Source organism: Procambarus clarkii, chromosome 16 (genome assembly GCF_040958095.1).
Source record: "Procambarus clarkii isolate CNS0578487 chromosome 16, FALCON_Pclarkii_2.0, whole genome shotgun sequence".
Lineage (NCBI taxonomy): Eukaryota > Metazoa > Arthropoda > Malacostraca > Decapoda > Cambaridae > Procambarus > Procambarus clarkii.
The window spans coordinates 35,087,810-35,109,067 of NC_091165.1; the positions used below are offsets into that span (position 1 = coordinate 35,087,810).

General features: G+C 45.1%; 1 protein-coding gene across 1 annotated transcript in view; it reads right to left on the minus strand.

The window, feature by feature from the left end:
- Nucleotides 1-278: 278 nt before the first annotated feature.
- The window catches only part of LOC123760171 (43 kDa receptor-associated protein of the synapse), a gene marked incomplete at its 5' end in the record, with an annotated part of 183,238 nt that continues 162,258 nt past the window's right edge, over nt 279-21,258 (minus strand). Inside the window, one exon of the mRNA XM_069325620.1 lies at nt 279-1,631. Within this exon, the coding sequence (XP_069181721.1) occupies nt 1,439-1,631 (193 nt within the window). The remainder of the gene's footprint in view (nt 1,632-21,258) is intronic.

Below are 21,258 nucleotides of genomic sequence, written 5' to 3' on the forward strand. Positions count from 1 at the left end.
ACTCCCATGGTTTTTCACCTGCTGGACTCCCATGGTGTTTCACCTGCTGGACTCCCATGGTGTTTCACCTGCTGGGCTCCCATGGTGTTTCACCTGCTGGACTCCCATGGTGTTTCACCTGCTGGGCTCCCATGGTGTTTCACCTGCTGGACTCCCATGGTGTTTCACCTGCTGGACTCCCATGGTGTTTCACCTGCTGGGCTCCCATAGTGTGTTCCACATGCTGGGCTCCCATAGTGTGTTCCACATGCTGGGCTCCCATAGCGTGTACCACATGCTGGGCTCCCATAGTGTGCACCACATGCTGGGCTTCCATAGTGTGCACCACATGCTGGGCTCCCATAGTGTGTTCCACCTGCTGGGCTCCCATAGTGTGTTCCACATGCTGGGCTCCCATAGTGTGTTCCACATGCTGGGCTCCCATAGTGTGTTCCACATGCTGGGCTCCCATAGTGTGTACCACCTGCTGGGCTCCCATAGTGTGCACCACATGCTGGGCTCCCATAGTGTGCACCACATGCTGGGCTCCCATAGTGTGCACCACGTGCTGGGCTCCCATAGTGTGTTCTACCTGCTGGGCTCCCATAGTGTGTTCCACATGCTGGGCTCCCATAGTGTCTACCACATGCTGGGCTCCCATAGTGTGTACCACATGCTGGGCTCCCATAGTGTGGCCCTCCTGTTATACACGACTGAGAGATCACTAGTGATTGTCATTGCTTATACCACAGTAGTTGCCAACTACAAACACACACACTTAAACACAATAAAGCTTGTTCACGTGCCTCGCTGTCAAGTTTTTATATTTATTGTTCGCATGAAGGCTGGGACTTTCATGTATATTCACCAAATGTAAAGCAAATTTGTTAAATGTACAACAATTAAGAAAGCCAGTTTGTCACTTATACACATCTAGTAACCTTATGAATATGCAACAACTGTGAGATAAATATATAATCTATGAATTCTGACTTCTTACTGATTGCTGCTCACAATATTGTTTGCCACCATGCCAATGACACTGATCTTGTACTGGAGTCTGGTGAGCCTCACCACACTAGCCTGGAGGACGGCTAGATGTCTCTCTCTCTTGGTAACTCCTCACGATCCTCACCCACCAGACGGGGTGAGACTGACCGCCTCCCTCACACCCACCTCATAATATCTGCTACACCTTATAAGACAGCCTCTTAGTTACACAGGTTTTAGCAGTTTCAAGGCCAGATAAAGTTGTCCTCAAACGGATTGTCGTTCACCGCGGGTGCAAAATCCGCATAGCCTAGTAACAGATTATTTGTAAAAACTGTGATGCCGGCCAACTGTTCGTTCGTGTAGCTGTCGGGAGGTGACTGAGGCGCTCTCTATGACTTTACGTACAACAGAAGAGCCAGAAGCAGATGTCATCCTTAAGAGAGGGTGGGGGGTAGGGGGTTGAGTATCAAAGAGGCTGGTCATCTGACGAAGGAGAAGGATGGTAGCGTGGAAAGGTAGGTGCCCTCCCGTCACTGTAGGCCGCTTTCAGTTCGTCGTAACAAATAAGCATCAAGCGGGAATTGAGCGATTTGCGACAGTCAGGGCAGATGCGCTTCTTTTTCTTCCGGTCCCCAGATGCCATCAGATCTCTAACACATCTGGAGAAGAAGAAGATGCACTATAAGTAAATGTACAGAGAAGATCAACACAATTTATTACCATCTTGCAGAAATTTTTTATGTCACAACATTGTATCAACATATATAAATAGTTAATTGATTTTTCCTTATATATGGGTACACTATTAATACCTGGACAGTGTCATTATATCATGGGTACACTATTAATACCTGGAATGCCATTATATCATGAGGACACTATTAACTCCTGAACTGTCACTATATCATGGGTACATTATTAACTCCTGGTCGGGTCATTATATCATAAGTACACTATTAACTCCTGGACTGTTATTATATCATGGACACACTATTAACTCCTGGACTGTCATTATATTGTGGAGGGAACCATATTCAAAGTGCCCGCCAGCGGGAGTATCTTTTGCGATAGGCAGAACCGGATTCCTGATTGGTGGACGGCAGCCCTGCGCCGTGCGTCTGCGCGCCACCCACGCCCATGCCAGGAGGGGGTGGAGCGGGACAGAGAAGAACCGCACCTGACCGCAGCTAGACCTGTCATTGACGCTCCTTGGACCTTTCGTTATCCAGCCCCATATTGGACAGACTTCTTGGACCTCGCCCCCAGAAAAGCCACCGTATCGCTTCAGCCCGCTTCCAGAAGACGTAAGCTCAAGGTGAGCAACTGTCTTCTTATTACACCCATATATGTATATGTCGGTTACCAAGTGGTCGGTTGTCCCATACCCCATAGGCGACCGCCTCCACAATATCATGGGTACACTATACTAACTCCTGGACTGTGTCATTATATCATGGATACACTATTAACTCCTGGACTGTGTCATTATATCATGGATACACTATTAACTCCTGGACTGTGTCATTATATCATGGATACACTATTAACTTCTGGACTGTGTCATTATATCATGGATACACTATTAACTCCTGGACTGTGTCATTATATCATGGATACACTATTAACTCCTGGACTGTGTCATTATATCATGGATACACTATTAAATCCTGGGCTGTTGTTACGATCTAGAGGATCTAGCAAGTAGAGAGGTCCGGTGATAACATATCTGTGTCAGTTAAGTATTGTATAATTGTGTTCATGACCATAAGGTGGTTAATTAGTATGGTGTTCGAATATATGTCCATCTGTGTTTATATAGTCAGTTGTGATCAATAAGCCCATTTTGAAATAATTTGTTATATTATACTTAGAAGTTTTAATTTTTGTTCTTCGTTTTGTGTTCCTTTCTGAATATTCTTACCGGTGCCTGCTTCAGTACCTCACAGGGTTTTGGGGATCATACTCGTGAACATAAGAACGTGATAGGCCTAGGTATACATTATTCTCGTGTCAGGCACGAGCCAAGTCATAACCAGGGGTGGTAACAGTTGTGCCATTATAACATGAGTATACTAACTCCTGGCCTGTGTCATTATATCATGAGTATACTAACTCCTGGACAGTCATTATATCATGGGTACACTAACTCCTGGGCTGACATATCATGGGGTACACTATTAACTCTTGAACTGTCATTATATCATGGGTACACTAACTCCTGGACTGTCATTATATCATGGGTACACTAATTCCTGGGCTCATTATATTATGGGTACACCATTAGCTCCTGGACTGTCATTATATCATGGGTACACCATTAACTTCTGAGCTGTGGCATTATATTATGGGTATACCATTAACTCTGGACTGTAAATCAATAATTTTCAAAAGAAGGCACCAAGCCGAGGAGACTATGTAGCACCAACAATGTCGCGGGATAATCAAAAAGCGCTAAATATCGTGAAGGATGCCAATGTGAGAATAAAACCGCATAAGGCGAACGATATGAAAGGTATATGATTCCCCAAGGATATTATCGAGGGACAAGTGACCGCGAAGGACGGTCGGGAAGCACGACACACGTTCGTCCTGAAAGTCAGGACATTCAACAAGGATATGCACGACCGTAAGAGGAGACCATGCAGTTTGGACAATGAGGAGCAGGGCGGCTCTCCATTACGTGACCGTGAGTTAAGCGTGTATGGCCAATACACAACCTTGCCAGAGCTGTTTCCCACCACCAGTTACGGTGGTAAGAGGAAGGCCACGGGGACACACTACCCTTAAGAGCACGCAGTTTGTTATCAGTAACCTAAGACCAAGGACCCTGCTAACGGATATAGATAGAGCAATGAATGACTGAAATGAAATCGGAATAAGGAACACCTTTTTGGGAAATAGGACAAGTGCGGATAGCCTCCTTAGCGGCACACGTCTGCACGCTCATTAAAGGACATACCAATATGGCCGGGAACCCAGCAAAACTCAACCTGTTTAAATCTGCTTGAAATAGAAACAGCTAACATTAGATTTCAACTTCCACAGGATGTATTCCAAAGTCAAGAGCACACTACAAAAGTTAACCCTAATGACAAAGGAGCGTTGACGATAGAAAAGCGATTGACGAAGGGCATACAAGATAGCATACTTTAATGTTTATTTTTTTATTTTTTTTTTATATACAAGAGTTGTAACATTATTGCAAAGCCAATAGCATGAATAACGTTTCGGGCAGGTCCTTAATCCTAATTTTTCCCCAGAATACAACCCGACAAATCGTTTAACAACCAGGTACCCATTGACTGCTGGGTGAACAGAAGCTACAGTTACGGATTGGCACCTGGTCAATCTACCCCGGCCAGGATACAAACTCAAACCAAAGCGCTGGGCGAGTGTTTTATCACTGCGCAATACACATAGTCAAAGGAAGATAGTATGAGGCTACAAGATGACCTAGACAAACTGAATGAATGGTCCAACAAATGGCTACTACAGTTTAACCCGAGTAAATGTAAGGTAATGAAGCTAGGCGGTGGAAACAGGAGGCCAGACACAGGATACAGAATGAAAGATGAAGTACTCCATGAAACGGACAGAGAGAAAGATCTACGAGTTGATATCACACTAAACCTGTCTCCTGAAGCCCACATAAAAAGAATAACATTGGCGGAATATGCGAGGCTGGCTAACATCAGAACTGCCTTCATGAACCTTTGTAAGGAATAATTCAGAACCGTGTATACCACAAATGTAAGACCAATCCTGGAGTATGCAGCCCCTGCATGGAGCCCGTACCTTGTCAAGCACAGGACTAAGCTGGAAAAATTCAGAGGTATGCCATTAGGTTAGTCCCAGAACTAAGAGGCATCAGTTACTAGGAAAGGCTGCATCAAATGCGCCTAACTTCGCTGAAAGATAGGAGAGCTCGAGGAGACATGATCACTACCTACAAAACTCTAAGAGGAATCGACAGAGTAGATAAAGATATATTGTTTAACACAGGATGTACTCGAACAAGGGAACACAGGTGGAAACTGAGTACCAAAATGAGCCACAGGGACGTTAGAAAGAACTTTTTCAGTGTCATAGTAGTTATAGAGGGAGTGCATTACGCAGTGATGTGGTGGAGGCTGACTCCATACAGTTTCAAATGGAGATATGATAGAGCCCAGTAGGCTCAGGAATCTGTACACCAGTTGATTGACAGTTGTGAGGCGGGACCAAAGAGCCAGAGCTCAACCCCTGCAAACAACTCGGTGAGTATAGTTCATACAGTTCAGCCGTGAAGATGCCAGCCTCCAGCACATATACATTAGGTCTGGAAAGACAACAGAGTACCCAACACCGTCAGCAGACTCGACCCATCTGTGAAGTGAGCAACATAATCCGAGTGCGAAGAAAAATGTTCAAGGAAAAGGCGTTTTAGAACAGGAGGGGTTCTCCTGTTCTCCAAAGCCCTTTACCACATGGGTCAAAGACTTCCACACTTTCACAAGCAGGACTTCCCAAGGAGATAAGGATGGAACGACATGAGGAAAGACATTGCTAATACAAAATGTTCTCCAAAGCCCTTTACCACATGGGTCAAAGACTTCCACACTTTCACAAGCAGGACTTCCCAAGGAGATAAGGATGGAACGACATGAGGAAAGACATTGCTAATACAAAAGGTTCTCCAAAGCCTTTACCACATGGGTCAAAGACTTCCACACTTTCACAAGCAGGACTTCCCAAGGAGATAAGGATGGAACGACATGAGGAAAGACATTGCTAATACAAAATGAAAAAGGAAGGTGAAATGGAACAGGGCCCACTGGAGGGGGCAACAGTTAAAGCCCTACAAAAGCAAAGAATGAGGATGTTGCAGAGACCTTGCGAGGTAGCGAAGGCAGGTCTCCTGGTAACCTCCCAAGACATCCTGGAGCGACAAGGCGTCCTATTAAATGTTCAAGCTCCGGATAGGGAATGAGCGAAAGGCAACAGAGCTGAGGCATTGGCTGAGAAGCCATAATTCAGTTTAGACAGCACAAGAGAAAAATGCATAGAGAGGAGCGAGCATCTATCAGCACCCCCCAGGAAGTACAGGACAAGACACAAAGGAGCTTAAAAGCTTTAGAGCATTCGATTCTGAGGTAAGAGATATTGAGGATCAAGAAAACGATTATTAAGAATCAACCCCAACAGTTTAGCAGAATCCCTATATAGAGGGGAACGATCTCAGAGCGACAGTGGGGGACGAAGAACAACTTGCATCTTAGTGACAGTCAAACCACAAGTCTTAGAAGCAGAGAACTTGAAGCCATGATTGGTGGTCCAAGACGACACAGCATCAATCGCAAGTTTGAGCCAACGTTGGAGGAAAGTGGAGTCATACACTCGACAGTATAGAGTTAGATCATATACATAAATGGCCAAAAAAACATCAGAGAGAAGGAAGTGTAGCAAGTATATTACTGACGTAATATTTTTGCTCCACTTGCTCCAGCAAGTATATTACTGACGTAATATACTTGCTCCAAACTCTCATTAGCTTATGTGCAGATAATGAGATGGGTTTATTAATTCCACTTAGTCCATTAAGGACAAATTCATACCTCTTCCCTAATTACAGTTTTCACTACTTCCTACCTTCTAGACTCAGCAAGCATGTCAAACTTGCTGCCCTTTGCAAGCACACCTGCGGCCCGCACAAAGGATACTGTAATTTAGTCATTTAATGACCAAAATTACAGTTGTTATAATTTAAACTATCACCTTTTAATAAATTTTAAAAGCACAAAAGAAATACGGATGCAGCTGTGAAGCAAGCGGGTTAACACTTCTAAAAAAATAGACATGAAATTTGACATAAATTTCGTTTCAGTTTAAGATTTTTTATTTTTTATTTTTCAGATTCCACATCTTTAAAATGACTAGTGCTCCTCCAGCTAAGAGAAAAAGGAAACTGAACAAAGATGGGCGAGTGTTTCTAGAAAAATGGAATTACAGTATTTTTGTACTACCGTGAATGGAAAGGTACATTGTTTAATTTGCAACAACAGCACTGCCACGCCAAAAGAGTACAACTTGAAAAGACATTATGAAACTAATCATCGATCTTACAATAAATATGAAGGGGTGACCCGCGGTCATGGAAAAAGACTCTGAGGAGGAGATAGGCGACATTTTGTATGATGACGGTGCTATGGATGATGACCTAGACTATGATCCAGAGAAAGACCTTACACAGAGGTCAGATACGAGTGAAGGAAAGACTGAGGTGTATGATGTTGCGAGCGTGTACGGTACACGCACCTTTTCCGGCCTGCCTCCCCGCCCTGCATCAACACTGTTATCATCACCACCATCATGTATGTCCCCAAACTCAAGTTTATTTAGTGACAGTACATACGATGAATCGATCTCGGGCTTCAGTGACATAGGCTCCGATACGAGTAGTGTTTACTAGGTACGAGTAGTGTTTACTAGGCGGGGTTTTGCTGCCTCAGCAACACATCGCGTCGCGGCAGGTGGCAGCGTGTCTCACAGTAACAGGACAATGACGACAGTGGCCCCTCAGCATCAGGTGTTCGTGGTAGGCCTACGGTACGTAAATCTGCCTCATCGCCTAGCATGCCCTCACGCAGCTTCAGCACCAAATGACGTAGCCATGTTTTTGTTGCTAGTGGTGGTGTTGGCGCCAACACCAAACCCCTGGGTGGATTGTCCCTCACCTACCAACATTTGATGTTACTGATTTTAATTTTACACCATTATTCCCATATACCGGTGATGATATGGCAGAAATGGAATATTTCCAGGCGTATGTCGACAACGAATTTATGACGCGTCACAACACGCGATGGAAGGACACAACAGTTAACGAAATGTACGTGTTTCTGGCACTCGGCATAATGATGAAGCACTCTGAGAAAGCTGTTGTCCAGGATTATTGGAGCAAAGACAGCCTAGTTCCATTGTCCGTGTTCAACCGGTATATGTCACGTGATAGGTTCCTCTTAATTCTCAGGTGTCTGCATTTCGAGAATACTACAAATGAGGACAGAAACGACAGACTGTGGAAGGTACGGAAGGTGTTCAATGACATGAGAGGGAAATTCAGGGATTATTTTATACCTGGACAGAATGTGGTTATTCGTAAATCACTAGTACTGCTCAAGGGGCGACTGGCATTCAAGCAGTACATCCCATCGAAGCGGCGCCGTTTTGGACTGAAGTTTTTCGTGTTGTGCGACTGGTATCGTCTTGGACATAATATTGTCCATATCTGTACGATGTCTGTACGGACCTGGTACAGACATCGACATACCAGCTCAAGATGATCACAGGTTCTCCAGCAGTGTCGTAAAAACCCTGATGGAAACGTTGCTCAACAAGGGGCATATACTGTTCACCGACAACTATTACACCAGCCCCTTGTTGACCAGATACCACCTTGCCCACAACACCAGTGTATGTGGCACTGTGAAGGCCCACAGGGAGGAAATGCCAGTGTTCGGTATTGGTATAGCAGTGGGTGATTGCCAGCTGCGCAAGTGTGATAATACGCTGTCAGTGCGGTGGAAGGACAGACGCGAGGTGAATGTGCTGACCACGATTCACACAGGTGCCATGTTGGACAGTGGCAAAGTCCACTTTCAGATATGCTTCCCCATGTATAAACTGGACTGTGTCATAGACTATAATGTGAACATGCGCCTCGTCGATAAATGTAACTTGATGCTTGGTGCGTGCGCAAATCTGTGAAGTGGACGAAAAAGTTCTTCTTCCACCTAATAGATGTTGCTGTGCTTAACTGCTTCAATATGTACCTAGTAAAATCTGGCAGGAAACTGTCAATATGATTCAGTGCAGGTGTTGTGTCATAGCTACTTGTAAAGTATGGCAAGGAGGGCTCCGTTGCACCGCGCGGGGTGCAAGCAATAATGCCACACGCAGCTCCAGACAGACTGAGGGGTAAGGAGAACTTCGGAGTACACATGCTCGAGTATATGCGAGGCATAGCATCACGGGAAAAGGGTAAACATGCATGTATAATATGCAGGAACACTACCCGCAGAGAACAAAAGCGAAGATGCATCAGCACCTGGTGCGTGGAGTGCAAGGTCCCACTGCCCCGTTGGCTGTTTCGCTGCATATGCACATATATCACCTGCGAAGTACTGAGTGTTTATGGTGTGTGTATAGTGAGTTATACTGTATAGTGTATATATAGACTGTAAATATAAATATATTAGCATGATACATTGGAAATATGTGCAAGATAAGTAAACACTTTTGTGATGCATGTAACACAGTGTCTACGGACAGTATGGATGTTCTACTGCCATAATATAGTATACATCTTCATTATACATAGAATTGGCACATAAAAACAAATAAAATGTATTTGGAACTGTGCGCAAAAAAATATATTCGCGGCAACCCGCACATCCCGCCCCGGGTGCCCTACTGGCCACGGGCGTACGGGGAATGATGACGTCACGCGCTGATAGCAGCCAAAATAAGTACAATTTCGACTTTCCGTTACTATGCCCGTACTCAGAGAAGGGGTTTTGACACTTTCAAAAATAAAAATAATTTTTTCCAGAGAATTTATCTCCTGCACACTGGGTGGGGGGGGGGGGGGGGTGGGCTCATATTTGGAAGCCGAGCAGTTGAAGGGTTAAAATGAGGCTTCAAGCTTCAGGACAAAACACTAAAAATGATTGAAGAGTCATAAATAAATTTTAATTTTGAATTGTTTTAAGTTTTGTACAATGTATTTGTTCCTGTTGCATAGAAGTGTATGTTGCCATTTAACTTTTTTTTTTAATTTATTACTTTGCAGTCATGAATGTGGCTAGCCGCTAAACAATTTGTCTGTACATTGTATGTTTCTAAGTTTAAGCAATAAAAATAGTCCACAATATTTTTAGTAAATGACTTCATTTAGTTGTCGTGTATGGCCCTCATGACAATATAAATGTGACCCATATGACCCTTGGGGGGACCCTCAGTTTGACATACCTGTTCTAGAGGATGGCCAGGTGAGGTGTCGACTGATTATATAAGCAATCGATAAGTGGATAATCAATTACGGGCTATTCATGCCCGTGCCACCTCTTGGGTGGCTTAATCTTCATCAATCAGTCAATCAGATAATCAATAATCAATTACAGCCCCGCTCCTGTGCTAGGTAAGTCAGCTACGGGCTCACCATAGCCCGTGCTACTTGGAATTTTTGTTCCGAGTAGCTGAATCTAAAACAACGAATAATCAACCCAGCCAACCACACCACCTCTGACCACACTATCACCGACCCAGCCTTCACTAAAATCACCTTTTTACCAGTCTTCCTTTACCTCGCCGACAAAATTACTCGCTACATACATGTCATCAACAGGCTGCTCGTCACGAATAAACTTCCGACAGTGGCTGTACCTGATGACCTTCCAGCTTCTACAACTGCTACTGGACCCTCCGCCCCGGGGACTCATGAGCCGACCCCCAGGGAGCCCTCACCATCCGGTCACAGCGACTCCGCAGTCCCCGAGCTTGTCCCACTGACAGGGATAGCAACAGCCCCCAGGACAGCTGACCAGAACGACGAGGTTGACTTCAAAAAGGAACACAAGGAAGCTGACCACGATGACTCGACCGAATCCCATGCTTCAGTTGATGTTCCCGGCTTTCCTGTCAGGCTCCCATACTTCCTCTTCCGAGTATATCTGACGTGACCGCTTACTTTCCTAGGAGAACAGACTGCATAACTCTTTAATCTACAACGACTACTGGGAATACAAGTGCAGGGAAGCAGGACCATTGCATGGTCGCCCCTCAAGAATGCCTAGACCACCTCTGTGACTACGATACCACGATGAAGGAAATTCGACCAGACTACCAACATCAGGGAACTGGGATTAGGAAACCAATCCTCTTGTAACAACCGGACGTCTCCCCCTAGACCGGCCGACCAGCCAGCCCCCTACTGTGACTACTGTGACTCTCGGCTGTGAGCGACTCAGATGGGATACGTGTATACTTTATCAATTCACCGATCTTACCAGCCCTCTCGTCTTGGATTGGCATGTCCACGGACCCCATCCCACATCTCCAGTATCAGCTACTGATAATGATAATAGCTACTAAGAGCCTCCACTTACGAGCTCACCATAGCCCGTGCTACATGTAACTTTTGTTCCAGTAGCTGAATATATAACAACAACAATGAATAATCATCATCAAACCCGTGTGCGAGGTCAGTCAGCGTGCGTGTGAAGTCACACACAGACCCCAGTGAACTCTCTAGCTCGCTCAGGATTTACTACTCATAGGTACTACAGCTGTGATACTGTCTACTTATATAGTTTAGTGACTGAAACACCAAAGTTTTTTTAGTGCGCAGTATAAAGTGAACTGAATTCTAGTGAAAGCTATATAAGGATTATGATGTTACTAATTCGGAATCTATATGAAAAGCACTACACTGAGGCTCACCATGTTCCCCCAGGAAATAACTCTCCTGCCCATCCTTTCTGAAATTATTAAGGTCAGAAGGACACAGTAATCTCGTGGCAAGAGCAAAACAAATGGCTGAAGATGACAGGAATAATGAACCAGAGAATAACCCCACACCCAGTGAGCCACCTTGGGAAATAACAGGAAATGAAAATGCAAAGTAACGAAAGAGAACCAAAGAAATTTTTGAATAAATCAACTTAGAATGTGAATATAGCATATCCACAGCTAACCAGACATAATTGCCAACCTCAGGAATACGGAAGACCTAGTTGAACTAAAACTGGAGGAAAAGTCACCAAGATGGCAGTACAACATTTGCCAGTTGAAGTCAATGCAAACAAGGCTCTTAGAATGCCCCCAATGTCATAGCAGAAATGTGCAAGCACAACAATGCTGAAACAAGACAGGTGCTTGTAACAATAAAAGGACCTCGCATTAATACTCTAAATGAAGGGATCTACAGAAAATTCAGGCTAAGGTTATTCAATCCAGTGCCCATGCGCTGTTACAGATGTCAGCGCTTTGATCACCATGAAGAAGCGTCCAGAGGCCCTGAACGATGTTGAGTATGCAGTGAGCTACACAACACTCACATATGTAAAAATCTGCATAAAGAAGGCAAACCAACAAACGCAAAATGTCCAAACTTCAGGGATAAACATCACGCCTGAAACAAACGATGCCCAGAAAGATTCAAGAGAATCCAAGCCTTTTGAGCTACCCAGCAACCCAAAGCCACAACTCTACGACCACAAACTACCAGTCCAGAATAAGCCAAAAGAATACTCATTGGCAAAATCAAATCTATGAAAGTAAAAATCAGCAACAGTTTAAAGATTCAATTTCTTTTAGTAAAAACAAGAACAGGACCTCGAACAACTGGAGAAAACAGAGCACCCAATGGCAGTCTCCCCTGCCACTGATATCCTGGGATAATACTCAATGGCAGTCTCCACTGCCATTGATATCCTGGGATAATACTCAATGGCAGTCTCCACTGCCATTGATATCCTGGGATAATACTCAATGGCAGTCTCCACTGCCATTGATATCCTGGGATAATACTCAATGGCAGTCTCCACTGCCATTGATATCCTGGGATAATACTCAATGGCAGTCTCCACTGCCATTGATATCCTGGGATAATACTCAATGGCAGTCTCCACTGCCATTGATATCCTGGGATAATACTCAATGGCAGTCTCCACTGCCATTGATATCCTGGGATAATACTCAATGGCAGTCTCCACTGCCATTGATATCCTGGGATAATACTCAATGGCAGTCTCCACTGCCATTGATATCCTGGGATAATACTCAATGGCAGTCTCCACTGCCATTGACACAAGCACAAGCAGGAGACACAAGCCGCAAGGCAAATCAGCACATTAGAAACCACCGAGGACTCAATGGATTCAACTCTTAACAGAATAATGGACAATAACGACAAAATAATGATTATACAATGTAACATTTAAGGAATAAAAAAATAAGCTCAAACACTCAAAGCTGTACTTCTCAGGGGACAACATTGATATTGTCTTATTTCAAGAAATACTTACCAGGACTGAAAGAAGTATTATCCCAGGATATCAAGGTTACTACTGCCCAATTGCACAAGGTGGCACCAGAGGCATTTCAATACAGTACTAGTCAGAAATCACATAAATTCAACGGTAATCACCTGCTTAACTGTGGTGAGGGCGTCAAAATTATGGGAGTTAATCTCACCATGAAGAACTCTATACTTTCCATCTTCAATGTATACAGGAGCCATAGAGAACACGATATGGATCTCTCTCTCTGCAATCTTTGAAATAGCAATCACTACACCTACTATCACCTTGGTAACTTCAACGCTCATAGTGAGTTACTACTTTTTTTTTTTTCTTTTTTAAAATATACAAGAGTTGTTACATTCTTGTACAGCCACTAGTACGCGTAGCGTTTCGGGCAGGTCCCTGGAATACGATCCCCTGCCGCGAAGAATCGTTTTTTCATCCAAGTACACATTTTACTGTTGCGTTAAACAGAGGCTACAGTTAAGGAATTGCGCCCAGTAAATCCTCCCCGGCCAGGATACGAACCCATGACATAGCGCTCGCGGAACGCCAGGCGAGTGTCTTACCACTACACCACGGAGAACCATCACTTGATTCACTAAGAACCGACGCCAACGGAAGACATATTGAACACCTTTTGGATGAAGTGCCTGAAGTCAGTCTGCTTAACTCGACAGAACCAACCCACATTGGTTGGGAGAAGCTGGACCTCACGTTTGTCTTTACCAGCTTTTACAGGTTGTGTTATAAGTCAGTTGACCTTGTACTGACTATTGATCACCACTTTCCTACAAAAACAGTTATTAACACTTTCGTGCGCATTACTTCCCAGACCCCCAGCTCCTGAGCCTGGATGGGATTTTATCAATGCAGATTGGAAGAAATTTCAGGTATCTTTTGAAATTTGTTACCAAAATTACACTCCTCCTGACAACACTGGAGAAATGGATTTTTTTTTAGTAAATGCAATACAAAGAGCAGCAAATCACTCCATCCCCCAAGAAGAAAAAAATTACCCAACACCATAAAGACCAATGGTATTACTGTGATAGGATCAAAATACTACTTAACAGGCTAAATTGTGCACGAAAGAATTTCAGAAGAGACAGAACCCATGTTAATCTAGAACTTCTTAGGGCTGAGATCATGTGCATGAAGACACAGCAAAAATCAGAGAAGAAAAATGGCTCGAGTGGTGTGCCAAGGTAAATCAGCATGCATCCTTGGGCGACATCTGGAGGCAGATCAACAGGGCCAAAGGAAAATCGCCTCCTGCTCCGCCCCATCATGTTCATTCAGAGCAAGAAGCAGAAAGAATTGCAATTCTATGTGCTTCAAGAGCCAGTTCCACTCAACTTCCCCAAGCAACTCTGACTCACCAACAAAGACTTCAAGCAGAAAGATGGAAAAAAATACGATGCTTTAGCCTTACCTGACGAACTAGACCAACCTTTCAATCTGAAAGAACTCAGAAGAGCTACAAAGAAAACTGAAAACCCAGCTCCAGGTGAGGACAAAATCACTTACAACATGCTGCCCAAGCTAGAAGAAAAGGGTAAAGAAGCCTTCTTGAATCTCATTAACAAAGTTTGGGTGACAAGACCTCGACCACTCTCTTGGAATAGTGCAATTATGGTTCCCATTCCAAACCCAAAGACCCAGAAAATCCTAGACCCATCTCATTAACAAACTGTCTTGCCAAAACTGCGGAAAGAATGGCTCTTACTCGAATTGAATGGAAAGCTAAACCACTGCACGGACACGGGCTCACCATAGCCCGTGCTACTTGGAACTTTTTGTTCCAAGTAGCGAATCTTAAACAACAACAAACATTGCACGGAAATATGTTTGCTTACAGAAAAGGTGTTGGAACCAGAAGAATGCCTTACCTCCCTCCTGGATCAAATCAATGATAAACCAGGAATCCTTAATTTTCTTGACCTAGAAAAAGTCTTCGAGCTAGCCATTGCTCCAGCTACACTATGCTGCCTGGTGGATAAAGAAATCAAAGGATATGCTCTTGCCTTTGCCAAAGGAAGTCTGCTTAACAGAGAAGCTAAAGTAAAATTTCAAGGAAAACATCCTCCTCAAAGAGGCTGGAAAATGGGACTCTGCAGGAAGGAATACTAAGCCCTTTCCTCTTCAACTGTCTCATGAAACAATTCATGAAGCTCATGTTACCAAAAGCCAAATTGCTTAATTGCGCAGATGACTTTGTGGTCATTATGAATGGCAAAGGCGCTAGAAATCATGCACAAAAATGCCTAGACATCATCAGCAGAGAAGCGAAACACAGCAGTGAACATAAACAGCAATAAAACCAAAGTAATGGCCGTAAAATGAGAACCGAAGACATCGAACTCGTAATACAAGGACAAGAAATTATTGGCTCTTTACATTACCTTGGAGTCATAATAGACAGCTAGTTGAAAGTTACTTAAGAAATATAATATCTCTGGCAACGTTATAAAGCCAGAAACTCAGCTTTGCGCTCCCTGACAAGTCTTAGAGATTGGTGCATCTCTACCAGTACTCAAAATTTACTACGTTCAAGCAGTTAGGTCACTCATTGACTATGCTGCCCCTGCTCTTACACACCTCAGTGATAACCAATGGAAGAAACTGGAAGTGTCACAAAACGTTGCCCTCAGAATAATGCTGGGAACACCTGTGTAGATGCTGCAAGAGAATCTAAGAATGGAAGCCAACTTACCAGCCTCAGAAAGCAAGAACAAACATAGAATAGCCACCATAACAGCAAAACTTGTTGGAACCACCGCCAGACTGTCAAAGATAGCATACACAGAAACCTTCAATATAGAACAAGTGCATGGACAGATAATCTGGTCAAGATTCTAGAGAAAGTGGACTTGAAATGGACTATTAAAATCAAAGGGGGATATAGATAATATCAACCCTTTCGACAGCCTCCTCCATGGGAAGAATCGAGTCTCAAGATAATCACTGAAGGATTACCAGTTAAAAAGTTTACATATGATTCGCGAGGCTCAAAGCAAACATAGAAAAACAAATAGAAACCATTTCAAGACCTACAACGACTCACTTCCTCACAGATGGATCAGTTGATCAAGAAAGAGGTTCTGCTGGGGCAGCAGTTTACACTAACAACCATGAAGCTTACTGGAGCATGAATAGTGGGTGCTCAACATTGCAAACAGAGTTATATGCCCCAAGAGAAGCCATAAATTATGAATTTGAGAACAATTTACAAGATGTCACCATTCATACCGACTAAATCTTCGATCCAGGCATTATCTAGCCAGCACAGAGATAATATGCAACTCCTCACAGAAATCAAGTGGTGAACAAGTGGATGAATGTGCATAATAACTAGGGGGAATATTAATAGGGTATTAAAGGAATAAAAAATCGCTGAACCTGTTTTAATGAGCCTTTTGTAATTTATATAGATACTTCCTATTTGGGAAAATAGGAAATAATCTAGGAAATATAAAATTATGTGCTTATAGGAAAATTATGTGCTTATAGGAAAATAAGCACATAATCTAGGGCTGTCAATCACCCTAAACTGGATTCCAAGTCACAATGAAAAGGCAGACTCACTATCAAAAACTGCCACTGCTTTAACTGTTACACAGGTAAAAATACCTCTACGTTTCATACAGATTAAGCTGATAAGCTAATCTGTGTTTTCATACACACACACACACACAGACACATTTCCTGTGCCAGGTGAGTACGGCGGGCTCACCATAGTCCGTGCTGCTTGGAACGTTTTGTTCCAAGTACCTGAATCTAACACAACAACAACAACAACTCACAGATTAAGGAGTAAATCAAGAAGAAAATACTCCCTACTATCAAAAGTCGCCACAGCCAGAGGAAGGCAGATCCACTGCGATGTGGTATGAACAAGCCACAGGGCCCTCCTCTTTCAAGCCTGGCAAAAAGCTATCCATAGACATTGCAGTAGCCATTCACAGAGTCAAACCTGGCTACAAGTGCTGTTGGAAGGTAATAAACCCAATACTTAAAGAGTGTCAATTACGGGTTCACCATAGCCCATGCTACATGGAAATTTTAGTTCCGAGTAGCTGAATCTAAAACAACTACAACGAATAATCATCAGTCTACTTTCAAGAGTGGTTCAGTAGAGACACTTGAGAGATACCGGACATCTTCAATATTCACCAACAATAGTTTATCACTCTGTCGCAGCGAGCTTCCACCTTTCGTCCGGCAATGAGCTTTTTGACCCCGCCCGCTCTGACATTCAGAGCGCCTCGTTCTACGACTCTCATCCCGTATCCAAGCTCACCATCCCTGGCCTCACTCAGGTCTGTGCCCTACTCCAGGCTTTGTCTCAACTACTGCGACACTTCACTACACTGCCAACAAACTGGCTGCTGTAGCCAAGAATATACTAAGTAAATATAAAAAACCCCACTAAACTCTATGTCTAATCAACCAAAAACGTTCATGTAACCATACGTTACAGAAGTAAAACCATTAAGAAAAGAGTAGTGCTCAGAACACTACCCTGTGGAACACCTTAGAATGAGAGAAAGGAAGCAGAGAAGTTGGCACCAAGCCTCCTTTGAAAAGAACAATGAGAAAGGAAGCCAGAAAGGAAGATGTGGGAAATTCCACCCACAATATCAATATTATCATCTAAGAAATCATTATTTCTATATCATATCAGAATCATATCTCTACTATATCCTACATCAGATTCATTACCTTGTATCATACAATCAACTAGATCCAACATGGCAACGCCACTATGGTGACATCTGCCATTGATGCCATGGTTAAGCAGGAACACTGGCGGGAGGTACTTGCACTACAGTAGAAAATTCGGGTTAATTTCGTCTCCACCCAACACTACATGACCTAGTTGCAGCTCATCAAGAGATATGTGCATGGAGATCTAATATGTCATAACTCACTGTGAACTTCAACAGTAATCAACCGTAAATAACTAATTTCCATTGTGTCCGCATATCTACGACTCCGCTACCAGATGCACACAATATCCTTATCCCACCTCAACTACCAATTACCATGTATCTACCTCTGTAAACATTACAACATATCTACCTCTGTAAACATTACCACTTATCTACCACTGTAAACATTTCCAAACATGGCAACAAGCACAGTAGGGGTGCCTCTCGCTCATCCTCCTTGATACCAAGAGACCTAAATGAAACAATAGCAACACTTGGGTCGTCGCCAGTGTTTGTAAACACAGGATCTAGCGCTTCCCTTCCTCCCTTTCTGCAGCCGCCAATGGGTCGACTGCTAGCAGCTGTGGAGTGAGGACGTTTACTGACCCTCCGTGGCTGTTGGGGTTGTTTGCCATTTTGGTCGCCAGGTGGTGTGGGTGTCTCTGCCCTCCCAGTTTTGTTGCCTGCCTGGCTGCGGGTTGACGTGGTGGCCATCTTCCTCTTGTTCTGCGTGTGAACTCTGTGGGCCTGGAGTTCACTTGTAAGGCTGGTTATACGACCATCGAGATGGTGATGTGTGACATGCTTCGTATCCCGGTGGAAGCTATCTACGGTGCGGAGCTAGTTACGGCCCACCGGGTTGTTGTTAAGTTCGTGAGGGAGGAGGAGTACTGGGACTTCCTCCGTCGGTACGGGGGGCGTACGTTGCCGTTGCCAGATGATGCCGGCTCTGTGGTGATTTCGGACCGCAGTGGTGCCCTGACTTATGTCAGTGTCCTTGGTGCGCCCCTGGAGTTCCCTGAAGACCTCCTCCAGCGTTACTTCAGGAGGTTTGGTACTGTTGTCAGCGTGCGGGTGAACACGCTCTCCTCGGGGCGGTATGCTGGGAGACGAACGAATTTCGCACGTTGGGAATGCGCCTGTGGTCGGATATACCTTCTTCTGTCCGGCTTATGGGATACTACGTCCGGGTGTATTATGCCCGGCAGCCTCGTACCTGTTTCCGGTGTGGCCTGTTGGGGCATCAGGCTGCCGGGTGCTCTGAGGCCCCAGCTGCTCCTGTCAACTTGTTCCGAGAAGAGGATTTCCCACCGCTCCCACTGGAGGCAGTCTCCGGTGATGATGAGGAGGTGCACGTCCCGTTCGCTGCTGCAGCTCCCCCGGCGACGCCTGACGTTCCTCCGGTTGTTGCCGACCCTCCTCCGGGTATTGCGATACCGTCGGTTGGTCTGCCTGATCCTGTCCCTGTCCAAGCTGCTCCCGTGGACCTTCCTGGTGCTCCCTGTGTGGGGTCGCTGTCTTCTCCCTCATCTTCGGATGCTGCGCCTGGCCGTGTTCGTGACTCGGGTCCCGGATGTGCTGGGTGCTGGGGTGGCTGCGGAGCCTCCTGCTGTGTGTGGCCCGGTTCCCCCTGTGGTAGAGGCTGCTGCCGTTCTGTGTCGGGTGTCGGTTCATCCGGCTCGTGGTACCCGTGTTTCTGGGTCTGCTTCCAGCTCTGACGATATCTGGCCGGTGCCAAAATGTTCCCGGCGTTCGTCTTCTGCCTGGGCCGATGTTGGTGACTTCAGTGAATGTGGGTCTTCGGGTGTTGACAGTGTGGATACGGATACGTCGATGTCTCCGCAGTTCGTGGTGGCGGAGGTCCATGTGCCTGCTGGTGCTGGTGCCTGTGTCTCGGACGTGCCTTCGGTTCTTTCTCCGCCAGGGGACTCTCCGCAGTGGGGGGGGGGGGGGGGGGTGGCTTCCTCTGCCAGGGATGGTGTGGACTCTGGTGCTGGGCGTGGCCTGGTGGTGACGTTATGGAAGGATGCGCGCTGTCTGGGTTCCCTGCTGTCGTCTGGTGGTGTGCCCAGGGCCGCGGGTGCCCCTGTGGTGAGGGTGCGTGTTGGGGCCCTGGGGGACGTGTTGCCGGCATCTGTGATTCTGCCAGGTCACTGGTCGGAGATTGCCGAGTTACTGCTGTCTGACGGACCGGAGTCCTTTCATGGTGGGCAAGTTCCCTTCATGTGGGGGCGGGTGGAGATTTCTTGCCTCTTGTGTACTACCATCTGGGTCCCCTGTTTGCGGGTGTTTGTTGCCCCGGTTCCGGATGTTATGGCGTCCCCGGTGAATGGACGTGACCCTTGGCAATGGGTGCTCTGGGAGGCATTCAATGTACGGTTCCCGCGGGCCAGGTTTCCTGGCAAGTATGTGCACTGATTTCCTGTGTATTTGCTCTATGAAATGCTGTGTGCCCCTCAGGCTGTTTGTTTGCCCTGTTATATTGTGTGCTTATGCCTCTCCCTTTGTGCGTTTCTTTGCCGTGTGGCATATTATTTTCTAGTGCTTGGCCTCACTCGTTTCTCGTTTTGGCTTGGCGTTTCACCTTTCCTGGCTTCGCGATTCACCCTTCACGGGTACGCCGGGGCACATCCGATCCCACGATGGTCGTCGCCCCTAACTCAACAACAACAACAACAGCCGCCAATGACTAACTCAAAACTCAGGCTGTGGAATTCACTCAATCTATGATTTCCTGTGTAAATGTAAAACCCCTGCAGGATAACCAATGGCTGAGGAAACTATAGAGCCCAGTGCTCTAGCAATCTGAAGCAAATGAGGCCCTCCAAGCCACAGCCTCAACAAACCAAGCTGTAACAAGTGACACAATAGAACAAATAAACAAGATTAAGACCGAGGAAACCCAACCAGGACAAAGTGACATCCTTCAAAACATGGAAGAGCAAATAAATCTCCTTCAGATGCACCAGGCGGCCTCCGAAGACGACTTAGAGCAACAACAACTTCTCGACTCTGATCATTTGCTCTGCTGATCTACCAGATGAACTACAAGGTGAGAACTGCTGTAATGTTGCATGCCGTAATTAATTCAAAGATCAAAGTGAGCGTTGATATCAAATTAGCTGTCTGGATAGATAAAAACAGTTCCCACAGCACTAGACGAATGCTCACTAAACTCACAAATCCTGCTGCTAAGTATGACCTCATGCAAACAGCTGATAACGCAAAAAAACAACCTTTATGTAAACGAGTGCCTTACTAAGCAGCGTGGATCCCTCCTCTACAGGCTGCGTCAAATTCACAAACAAAACTCAGGTCTTATCAGGCAGTGCTACACTAGGAATGGAACAATCATTGTGAAGGAGAGAACAGGAAAAAGATGCGAAATAAAGTGTGACCAACAACAACTAATGACTGTGGCATATCTGAAAATCAACATCCTTCCAATGCCAATACTGAAAACATCTCATGAGTGTCCGAGCCTTACTTAGCCTAGCCTCCAAGTTGCT